The sequence below is a fragment of the Bufo gargarizans genome, chromosome 6, assembly GCF_014858855.1.
Source record: "Bufo gargarizans isolate SCDJY-AF-19 chromosome 6, ASM1485885v1, whole genome shotgun sequence".
In the NCBI taxonomy this organism is placed as follows: Eukaryota; Metazoa; Chordata; class Amphibia; order Anura; family Bufonidae; genus Bufo; species Bufo gargarizans.
Window position 1 is genome coordinate 299,066,565 of NC_058085.1, and position 12,058 is coordinate 299,078,622.

The 12,058-nt window shown below is 45.6% G+C and overlaps 1 protein-coding gene across 1 annotated transcript in view; it reads left to right on the top strand.

Moving 5' to 3' along the window:
• The window catches only part of IPMK (inositol polyphosphate multikinase), a 54,168-nt gene that overhangs the window by 9,776 nt on the left and 32,334 nt on the right, over positions 1-12,058 (top strand). The window contains exon 2 of the mRNA XM_044296117.1: positions 11,391-11,476. Within this exon, the coding sequence (XP_044152052.1) occupies positions 11,391-11,476 (86 nt within the window). The remainder of the gene's footprint in view (positions 1-11,390; positions 11,477-12,058) is intronic.

Below are 12,058 nucleotides of genomic sequence, written 5' to 3' on the forward strand. Positions count from 1 at the left end.
GTCTGTAAGCTAAAATTCTAAATCTTTCATAAATGGCTTGTATATAATGCCGTAATTAGTAATAACTCTTCCATCTTTTCATTGCCATCCTGTAATATTTCTATACAGAATCCGGAGTTGGTGATATGTGCAGGGCCAGATGTTACATTCCTGCGTCTAGTGAACTGTTCAATGCCTTGTGTTTTTTGTTCTATGTTCTGGGTGTGGTGTTTCTGGAGTTTCTTCCAAGAGATATGTTACAGGTGCCAACAAAAATGCTTGCAAAATACATAACAAATGCTTGAAATTCATGGCATTCAGAAAAGGTGTGAGTGAGGACCGCCCTGTTTTCCATAGTTTGGGGCTGGGCAGGGGGCGAAGAATCTTATGTTTCTTGCATCCACTATATTGGTTGATGTGTGTAATTCACCCTCTAGGCTGCAGCCACTGCATGGTATCCAAGCAGAATTAGTGAGACTAGGGATCAACTTTTTTTTTTTTTTTTCTCTGCTGAAAATGAACATGTTGGACGTTTAGCTTTTTCTCATTTATACTTTAATATTTTGGTGTTTGTGGTTTTTCAAATTATTATTTTTTTTACTATTAGCCACCTTAGAGGCTAGAACTCTTGTCCTATTCACCCAAATAGAGCTCTATTAGGGTGAATAGGACTTTACACTCTCCTTGCTGCTGTGTGCACACAGCAGCAGGGAGCTGACTATGGCTTGTAGTGTCCTGGCTGTCATGGTAACCAATCAGAGCCCTAGGCTTACACTGCTGGGGCTCTGATTGGAAGCTGCCACTGCACCACTAATGAGGAGGGGACCCTGTGGCCACTGCCACCAATGACTAATACTGGGGGGGCTTGGGTGGGGGGGGGGATGCCCATTAATTCAAATACAGGAGGCAGGTGCTTGCTGCAGAATCATAGAGCCGCACCCGACCTCTATGACAAGTAGCTGCGATCCGCGGCAGTTAACCCCTGCCGCACCTGAGGGGTTAACTGCCACGGGTCGCAGCTACTTGTCTTAGAGGTCGGGTGCGGCTATATAATTCTGCAGCCAGCTCCCGCCTCCTGTTGAATTTGAATGAGTGAGTTAACATCATTGGTGGCCACAGCCCCGCCCCTCTTCACCTCTTATTGGTGGCAGCATCGGCACAGGGGGGAGGGACTGCTTCCTTCTCCCCTGTGCTGCTGAGGGAACATGGATCGTGCTGACCGCGGCGCGATCCATGTTCGCGAGTCGTTATCGGCAAGGTCCGATACCGATAACTTTTGAAAATCCTGAATTTCGGCTGATAATATCGGTAAAACCGATAATCGGTCAATCCCTAATTATGACCCACCTGGAATATATTGCATGATTTAGAAATGGGTGTACCTCTCATGCAGATGGCTGATAACGGTCATGTCCCATTTGTGCCTCAGACTTTAAAGGTGTTGTCCAGCTTTATATAAGCTTTTAAATTCTGCCCCCCGACCTATGGAGAAAAGCCCAATGTTCTGTTTCAGATTCTTCTGTCCACCACTCTTCGCCGAGCTCCATCCCCTGCGTGTAAACCCACAACACGGACGGGGGTCACTTGTGCTGAAGCCAGTGACTGGCCGAGAAAGGTATTGTCCTTGCAGTCCATTGGTTTTTTTACCCTGTAACCCCCATACAGTGATCTGGCCTTACCTGCGGGGAAACCACTAGGCCGCTACCTGTTGGAATAGTCCCGATGTAGTTGGCAGCTGACTCACGGAAACAGGTCTGGGAAACTTTGCTGTTCCAAGTGCCCAAAGCAAACCAGACTGAAGAAGGGAGGGCTGCTTTCGCTGCCCATGTAGAATTATATCCACTACATGGTTAGATATAGATTTGGGAGTGAAATCAGTTTATTATCACTTTCAGCTGCATTCACTGCCAACCCGAAATCTAACCGCTATATCTTCAGATTTAGTGGATATAATGCTGTGATTCTGGTATTCTTGGAAAGCTGGAACTCCAGACTGTCAAACACCCAAACCAAACAGACCCATATCTAGCTGCTACCAATCCCTAGATCTGAGCAGCAGGGATCCCCCCCTTTCCCTTTCGCCCATGACAGCACCCTTGAGAGACCGCCTCCATCCAGGACAGGAAACAGGAACTTTCGTGGAGAGCTCATAAGGAGGAGCATGGCCCCGAGACCACCAGTTCCTGTTTCCTGTCCTAGACAGAGGACGGTTCGTGGAGAAGAGGAGAGAAAAGCTAGGCTGCAGGGCCCCGGAGGAATTTTTCTAAAGTGGGGTTACCTGTTCCGGCATAAGTCTCCTCTAGGGGCCGGAGTCTGGTGTCTGCTGCTGGGGTCTGGCTTACGCTGCGCTGGCGATACTCTGCAGTCCCGGGCTCACCGAGAGGTGCGTTCGGCACGCCGGTCCTTCCTGACAGTGCTCAGGCGGGCCGGGGCCTTCTTCTTGCCGCGCGCAGGGGGAACCAAAATCTCGCGATCCCAGCGAGATCCGGGTCTCGGTAGAGACTTCCGGTTTTTGGAACGCACGTAGCGTGCGTTCCGGAAGTAGGAAGTGCCTTCTCCTACTTAGGCCGCAGAGGGTTTCCAGCAGGACCCGACCGAGGAGATTGGACCCACAGGCGCACGGTCAGCAGCAGCCCAGCCAGCCAGCCTTACAGGAAGCCAGATTTCCTTTGGATCCGGGGAGTCACTCTCTATCCCACAGCAGTATGGAGGAGGAGAGTGCCCAATGCGCCGATCAACAGGAGGGTCATGAGACCAGACCGGTACTCCTGGTGGGGTAAGGGGGATCATTCCCCACCATTATTTCATTTTTTAGGCTAAATCTCCTTTCCCTCTTGTTTCTTCCTGCATTTAGACTACAAAAGAGGGCCCTAGAAAGGCAATTTCAAAGACCAGAGGGAAGGAGTGTGCCGTCTGTAAAAAGAAACTGGCCCCCTCTTGGTTGAAAAAGCTTTGTCAAAGTTGTATTGAGAAACTAGTGGAGGAGGAGTCCCCATCCCTTCTACAGAGTATTAGGGAGATGGTAAAGACGGAGGTCTCGGATTCCCTGAAAGATTTTAAAAAGAGCTTTCCCGCTGTAGCCTCTACCTCCCTGGGAACCAGATCAAGCACGGCTAATAGATCTGACTCAGATCCCTTAGAGGATAGTGATACGGGAGAAATCCTAGATAGCCCAGACTCGTCCCAGGATGAAGAATCCACGGGCAGGCCACTTTTTCCCCCCCGATGATACGGAAGCTTTACTAAAAGCAGTTTGTGCGACTATGAAAGTAGACGAACCCAAAGACCCAAGATCCGTTCAGGATATCATGTTTGGTGATCTCGGGCAGAAAAAATCTAGAGTATTTCCCGTTAACGAGAATATAAAGTTTTTAATACAGAAGGAATGGAAAAGACCCGATTAAAAAATTTTTTGTGCCAAAAAATGTAAAAAGGAAATATCCCTTTGACGAGGCAGACTCAGTAAACTGGGACAGACCTCCTAAATTGGATGCACCTGTTGCAAAAATTTCAAAAAAATCGGCCCTTCCGTTTGAGGACTTGGGTTCTCTTAAAGACCCTATGGATAAGCGAGCAGAGGTTTACCTAAAAAAAGTTTGGGAGACCTCAGCCCAAGCATTCAAACCAAATATTGCCGCCACATCCACTGCTAGGTCTCTGAAATTATGGCTAGAAGAATTGGAATCTCACATTCAGAACAAGACCCCGAGAGATCAATTGTTAGCCGTTTCCCCCACTCTACTTAAAGCAGTAGACTTTATTTCTGATGCATCAGCAGATGCTTTAAAATTAAATGCTAGGTCAGCTGCTCTTTCAAATTCAGCCAGACGAGCTATTTGGCTAAAAGGTTGGTCGGGAGACACGGGATCTAAAAATAAGCTTTGTGCAATTCCTTGTCAGGGCGATTATCTTTTTGGATCCGTCTTAGACAACCTTTTGGATAAAGCCTCGGACAATAAAAAAGGATTCCCTGTCTCCAGACCCCCGAAAAAACAACTGTTTTTTCGCAAAAACAAGAAGGATTTTTTTAGGGGGCAGAGGAAAGACTTCAGAGCTGACAACAAGAATAGGAAAAGCAAGGGGTTTCTCTTCAGTTCCCAATCCTCCTCAACCTCTAAACCATCACAGCAATGACGGTTTCTCTCCCGTGGGGGGCAGACTTTCTCTCTTCCTCTACGCCTGGGAAAAAATCTCCTCAAGTCCCTGGATTTTAGGCGTTATAAAGGAAGGGTTTTTTCTAGAGTTTGTCTCCCGCCCACCGGACAGATTCAAAATCACGAATTTTCTAGGAAACCCGGGGAAAAATCTAGCCTTACAACAAGAGATTGCATCCCTACTTCAGAAAAATGTTCTAATTCCTGTGCCGGAGGCAGAGAAGGGCGAGGGTTTTTACTCCTCCCTTTTTCTGGTCCCCAAACCGGATGGAACATTCAGAACTATTATAAATCTAAAGGATTTAAATCAATTCCTCTCTTACAAAAAATTCAGAATGGAGTCGATCCAATCAGTCATAAAACATCTATTCAGGGGCTGCTTCATGGCTACGATAGACGTAAGAGATGCGTACTACCACATTCCCATTCGGCTAGACTGTCAAAAATTCCTCAGAGTCGCGGTTTCTATAGGAGGTCACATCCAGCACTTACAATACACAGCCCTTCCCTTTGGGATTTCTCAAGCTCCCAGACTTTTCACGAAAGTCATGGCAGAAGTCATGGCTCATGTAAGGGAAAAAGACATTTTACTAATTCCTTACCTAGACGATCTCCTGGTGGTAGCAGAGTCAAAATCCATTCTAGAAGCACACCTCAAAAAAGTAGTGCAGATCCTAGAAGACCTCGGCTGGCAAATAAACGGAGAAAAATCCCATTTAATACCTTCACAAGTTTGTATCTTTTTAGGGATGGTACTGGACCCAAAGAAACTACTCTCTGTATTCTACCCCAGGACAAGATTCAGAGATTAATACAACAGGTTCAGTCCCTGATATCGGCAGAGAACCCTACTATCAGACAAGCAATGGCGGTCTTGGGCAGAATGACCTCCACTATACCAGCGGTCAGTTGGAGCCATCTTCACTCCAGACCCCTACAGTGGCAAATTCTGAAGGAGTGGCAGGGCTCCCTCCGCCCATTAGATACACCTTTCACACTCACCCCCCAAGTGATCCAGTCCCTTCACTGGTGGCTGAACCCCGTAAACCTGTCCCAGGGGCTCCCTTGGTTCCAACAAGACTTTGTTACCCTTACCACCGACGCAAGTCCTTCTGGTTGGGGGGCCTGTTGCCAAGGGTACTTAAGACAAGGTGTTTGGGAAAGAGAGCAGAGTCTAGACTCCCAAAACATGAGGGAACTGAGGGCGGTTTTTTTCGCCTTAAAAGAGTTTCTTCCTTTACTACAGGGAAAACCTATAAAAAAATTTTCAGACAACGCCACAGTGGTCTCCTATCTGAACAAACAAGGAGGAACCAGATCAGAAAATCTTATGCAGTTAACAACGGATATCTTTTCCCTTATAATTCCTTCTGTGCCGTCCCTTATGGCAATACATCTAAAAGGTACAGAAAACAAGGTGGCAGATTTCTTAAGTCGAAATACACTAGACCAGGGGGAATGGTGTCTGAACCAAATGGTGTTCGATCAAATAATTCGACTTTGGGGTCGTCCTCATCAGGATTTGTTTGCCACCAGAGAAAACAGAAAGTGTCATCGTTTCTTTTCCCTCAGCGCGAGAGATTCACCAACAGGGATAGATGCCTTCTCCCTTCCCTGGCCGAACCAGCTCCTCTACGCCTTTCCTCCATTAAGACTTCTTCCAAGATTCTTACAGAAGCTGAGACAAGAAAGAACAACAGTGATCTTAATTGCTCCTTTCTGGCCCAGAAGAACCTGGTTCACCTGGTTGAGGAAGCTATCCTTGACGGACCCTTGGATTCTCCCGGAGTGGCAAGATCTTCTATCCCAAGGACCAGTCAATCATCCGAGTGTGAAGCAGTTACACCTAACAGCATGGCTCTTGAGGGGGAAATCCTAGAAAGTAGAGGACTCTCCAAGAGTGTAGTTTCCACTTTACTATCCTGCAGAAAGGATGTCACCTCCTCTATTTATCTCAGGATTTGGAACACCTTCCAGAAGTTTGCCAAGGATCCAGTGAATCCTTTAAATCCCCCACCTATGTGTAGGATTTTAGATTTTTTGCAAGCTGGACATGAAAAAAATTTGAGGCCAAGTACTCTTAAAGTACAGGTATCCGCTTTGAGTGCGTTCTTTGATTCTCCCATCGCTAGCCACCCGTGGGTCCGAAGATTCTTTAAAGCCATCAGCAGGCTTAGGCCTATACCTGGACCTTCAATTCCCCCCTGGGACCTCAACTTGGTCCTCACTAGCCTCACAGAACCTCCCTTTGAGCCACTTAAACAGTTACCTATAAAGATCTTGTCTTTCAAAACAGCGTTTCTTGTGGCAATTACCTCAGCAAGGAGGGTTGGTGAGATTTCAGCCTTCTCTACCTCGCCTCCTTACACTAACATCTTAGATGATAGGGTTCTCATTAAACCAGACCCTTCCTTCTTACCGAAAGTGGTGTCTATGTTTCATAGAACGCAGGACATTATCCTTCCTTCCCTGTGCCAAGATCCGAGAAATGAGAAAGAGGAAAAACTGCACTGTTTAGATGTAAAAAGATGCCTATCTCATTATCTGGAGGTTACTAGTCAGTGGAGGAAAACCTCAAAACTCTTCATTCAGTTTAGTGGGAAAAATAAGGGCCTCCCAGCCTCTTCTAAAACCCTTTCCAGATGGATCGTGAGAGCCATTAATTTGGCCTATTCTTCAGCTGGAAAGGCTCCCCCGGGGGGCTTTGGTGCTCATTCTACAAGATCAGTCTCCACCACTTGGGCAGAAAGGGCTGACGCTACCTTAGAACAAATTTGTAGAGCAGCCACATGGCAGTCGCCTGGCACCTTCTTCCGTCACTACAGATTGGACCTAGGCAATAGAGAACAGCTAGCCTTCGGTAGGAAAGTCCTCCAGGCGGTAGTCCCACCCTAAGAAATAAAGGGATTTCTATTCTAGTCGTCTCTCAAGGGTGCTGTCATGGGCGAAAGGGAAATTTAAGATTACACTTACCGGTAATCACTTTTCCATAAGCCCATGACAGCACCCGGGTTTATTCCCACCCTGATATACATATAAAAAAAAAAAAAAAAAAAAAAGAGATAGATAGAGATATAGATATAGATATATATTATATATATATATATATAAAAAATAAATAAATAAATAAATATATAACATATACAAAAAAAAAAAAGAGGAGAGTGTGGTCTAGGACAAGTTCTTGCGATTAACTGGTGGTCTCGGGGCCATGCTCCTCCTTATGAGCTCTCCACGAAAGTTCCTGTTTCCTGTCCTGGATGGAGGCGGTCTCTCAAGGGTGCTGTCATGGGCTTATGGAAAAGTGATTACCGGTAAGTGTAATCTTAAATTTCCTTCAGATTTTTTGCTTTGGGCAGTTGGAAGCTATTTTTCAGCATAATAATTAGGCCTCTTTCACACTTGCGTTGTCCGGATCCGGCGTGTACTCCACTTGCCGGAATTACACGCCGGATCCGGAAAAACGCAAGTGAACTGAAAGCATTTGAAGACGGATCCGTCTTCAAAATGCTTTGTGTTACTATGGCAGCCAGGACGCTATTAAAGTCCTGGTTGCCATAGTAGTAGTGGGGAGCGGAGGAGCAGTATACTTACAGTCCGTGCGGCTCCCGGGGCGCTCCAGAATGACGTCAGAGCGCCCCAAGCGCATGGATGACGTGCCATGCGATCACGTGATCCATGCGCTTGGGGCGCCCTGACGTCACTCTGGGGCGCCCCGGGAGCTGCACGGACGGTAAGTATGCTGCTCCCTCGCTCCCCACTACACTTTACCATGGCTGCCAGGACTTTAGCGTCCCGGCAGCCATGGTAACCATTCAGAAAAAGCTAAGCATCGGATCCGGCAATGCGCCGAAACGACGTTTAGCTTAAGGCCGTATCCGGATCAATGCCTTTCAGTGGGCATTAATTCCGGATCCGGCCTTGCGGCAAGTCTTCAGGATTTTTGGCCGGAGCAAAAAGCGCAGCATGCTGCGGAATTTTCTCCGGCCAAAAAAAGTTCTGGTCCTGAACTGAAGACATCCTGATGCATCCTGAACGGATTTCTCTCCATTCAGAATGCATGGGGATAATCCTGATCAGGATTCTTTCGGCATAGAGCCCCGACGACTGAACTCTATGCCGGAAGAAAAGAACGCAGGTGTGAAAGAGCCCTAAAAGTGCTTTTCCTGGATATGGAATAAAGTATCACAAAGTATTTACAATTTATTTGGAATACGGTGTGGGGCCATGCTATTAGTTCTATTGGGGGAAAATGAGGTGACCGACTCCCTTTAAATTACTGTAATGGATGGTAACATGTCAATGTGAGGAATGATACAAATGTATCTGTTTTCTAAAAACAAAGAAAAACATCCCCTTTTGTCATTGATTTATACTATTATAGTAGTTTAGTGTGTGTGCACTGTGTCCTCTAGAATAACCCCAGGCTGCAGCTTGTTCAGCCCATCATGTGAGTGCAGACAAAGCATTCCTCATAGTAAATAAGAAATAACTATTAGTACTTTACACACCGGTCTTTGGAAAGTCAGTATCACATGGGGGAGCGGGTACAAAAGCGTATTCTGGAAGCTCTCGTTTGTGCTGTAAGGCTTGTATACGTTCCCAACAGATCCACATAGTAAACACCCTCCTAGTGCGTCCTCATCTCACCCTCTATCTGTTGTGACTCCTAAGGCTCTGTTCTAGGACCCTACTCTTCTCCACTATATCTCTAGCCTGGGAGAGTTCCATGGCTTTTAGTGCCACTAATATGCTGAAGACACTCAGATTTACCTACTGGTGTAGATGGTGTGTTGGGAAATCCTCCTGATGCTTGCCTCTTATTTAGGGCTCATACACAAGAATCGCGGATCCGCAAAACACAGATACTGGCTGTGTGCATGCCGCCATTGTGTGTGGTGTGTTTGTTTTGTGTGTTTTTTTTTTTTTTTTTTTTTTTTTGCCATTCCATGGAACAGACTTGCAAATCCGGACAGAGCATGATGTGCTGCCCGCATCTTTTGTGGCCCAATTAAAATGAATGGGTCCGCGTCCGATCTGCAAAAGACACGGATTGGATGCAGATAGAAACAATGGGAGCCCTTACACTGCAAACCCAGTGTCATATCAAGACTATGCTGAGCGTCAAAAAATAAAAATGTCAGTGGACCCCAAAACACTACATAAAAGCATATACTAAAAGGATGTGTGCGTAGACTTTCAATTAGTTTCTATAGACAACATTGTAATGTGCAACCACAGGGATTTTAATAAAAAAAAACTAAACAAAACATGTCATAACGGCCACAGTCACATATTAACCAATGTTTGAGACCTGTTATCATCTTCCAGCTTTTAATAGACATGTTACCTTTTTAGTGTTATTATTCCTGTGATAGTAGTGAGATGGCTGCTCAAAAGTTGGCTTAAAGGGGTTGTTCCACAAAAAATATTATTTTTCAAACCAGCATTTAGATCTGAAATTCATTTGTAATAGCATGTAATGAAAAATTCAGCATAGTCACTGAGTTATTCAATATAATGTATCTGTATAGCGCCACCTGCTGATTTTGTTTTATTTCTTTGTCCTGCTCACTGAGGTGGCCGCACATGCTCAGTTTCATCCTTCAACTGCCCCCTGAGCTGTGATGGGGAGAGCTGAGGCACGCCCCCTGAGCTGTGATAGGGAGAGCTGAGGCACGCCCCCTGAGCTGCAGCAGAAAACGCACTCCTCTGAGCTGTCAGCTTGATATAAATCCAGCAGAGCAATGAATGGGGAGATCTCTGGAACCATGTGAGGTACAGGGCTGGTTCCAGCTTTCTTAAAAAAGAGATGGTCATGTACTATATGAGGTCTAATTTTAATTTTTTACATTAGTCATGGGATAATTCCTTTAAGGCCCTATTCACACGACTATATATTTGGTCTGCATTTTTTTTCTGATATGATGCAGACCCGTTCATTTCTAAATGCAGACAACTCCGTATGTCCATTCCACAGCTCCGCAAAAGAGAGAGAATATCCTATTCTTGCCAATTTTGTGGACAAGGATGGGCATTGATGGATGCAACAAGGATGTTATCCGTATTTAAATTTTTTGGGCTAAACCGCAAAATATATCCAAATGCAACCTAAATACTGAAATGTTCTACTGAATACTGAAACATGTTCTGCTTTAGAGATATATGGTGATGTGGAAAGTAAAAACAAAGTTTTAAAAAGTTGAATCCGATAGAATTTTGTTGCCAGAGAATTCTTACATGATTGTAATAATAACTTTTACTTTGTGATCTATATCTTCATTCTGAAGAAAAGCTGCGAGTAATCCATATCTCAATGACCATTTAAAGGGGTTTTCCAGGCTCCAGATATTGGGGATCTGTCTTCAAGACGGGTACGGTCATTTAATATGCGATCGGTGTGGGTCTGACACCCCGCACCCCACCAATCGGCTGTTCCTTGCAGCCTCTGGTGCTGGAACTAGCAGTGAATGGAGCAGGAAGCACAGCTCCATTCAAAGTGTAATGCCGAGCTACAGTAACCCAGCGTGGAGCTGTGCTTCCTGTTCCATTCAGAGTGCAGGCCGCAGGGAACGGTGGGGGTATTGGATATTAATGACTTCTCCTCAAGATCAGTCACCAATATCGGAAGCCTAGGCAGGCTGGAACCACTCGGTGCACCATTGCTCTTCCTACTTTGTCTGCCAGCCCCTCCCTCCTACTTGATTGACAGGGGCAGGTGAGATGACTATGGAGAAACCTGGAAGGAGAGGGAGAGGCTGGCAGAGGAAGCAGGAAGAGCAAGGGTCCACAGTGGCATGGGAGAGGGTTAATCTCCCCCACTGTGCCTGGTTGATCAGTGACTTTCCTGGTGGCACATTCAGTTATTTCTTACTCGCACCTTTTTATAAAGAAGGCAAGTGAGAACAGGGACAAAAAGTGCAGCAAAATTCTTTTAGTCTGGCATCTGATTCAGTGATCAGATTTGGGGTTTGCATTTTAGCCATGACTTGGTCTTGGTTGAGGTTCTCAGACTTTTTTATGCTCTTCTGTGAGTATCAGTTAGGGTGGGTTCACATCGCATTTTATGACTTTGTTTGATGTATACATTACAAAAAATGCAGCACACCACGTTCTTGCACAGTCCTGTGTAAAAAAAAAAAAAGGTTTTTTTTGGGGTGTAATTTTCAGCTCCTCTAAAAACCCTTCTTGGCGTACGGCATCACATGAAGCTTGATGAAATAAGCAGAACACTTTAAAATACTGTGTTACTTTCAGGCATACTACAACATCCAGATGGGACAGTCTTAAAGCAGTTACAGCCGCCACCACGTGGACCAAGAGAACTGGATTTCTATAACATGGTATGTAAATGTTTTACTGATCGATAAGGGGAACACCCATTTTTGAAAAAAAAATCTATATTGAATGCTGCTTCCACCATATCTATTTTATTTTTTTATTTCTGTGGATATTTTCTTCAGGGTGAGGTGGACCAAACCCTGAGGCCATCTCTGTAACAGTGTTGGGACTGAGACAGGCAGAGGTGTCTTGGGATCGACATATAACCGGGGATGGGTGGTTTACTCCCTCTGGACAACATTGGCAAGCCTCTGTTGTTGGGGTGATGTCACGGCCCGGGCTACCACCACCAGTTGGTCTAATAGCCCAGCAGGAAGCCTGAATACCGTAGTAGAGGATGAGCTCTCCCTTATGATGATGTCCTCCCTTGTAGTGTTATACAGGATGCAGTTGGCTTCATTTGTAGCTTTTGTCTTTGTTGTTTGCATACAGTTTATATTGACCAGACTTGAGGATTAGTGGTTTTCTTTGGAGGAATCCTTCAGAAGCTTTGCTCACTCCCTGTGACGTTTTATTTGGTCTGAGCGCCAGCTATTGGCAGCAGAGTCTGATATTTGAACCGGTGAACTCCATTACGGAGTCGT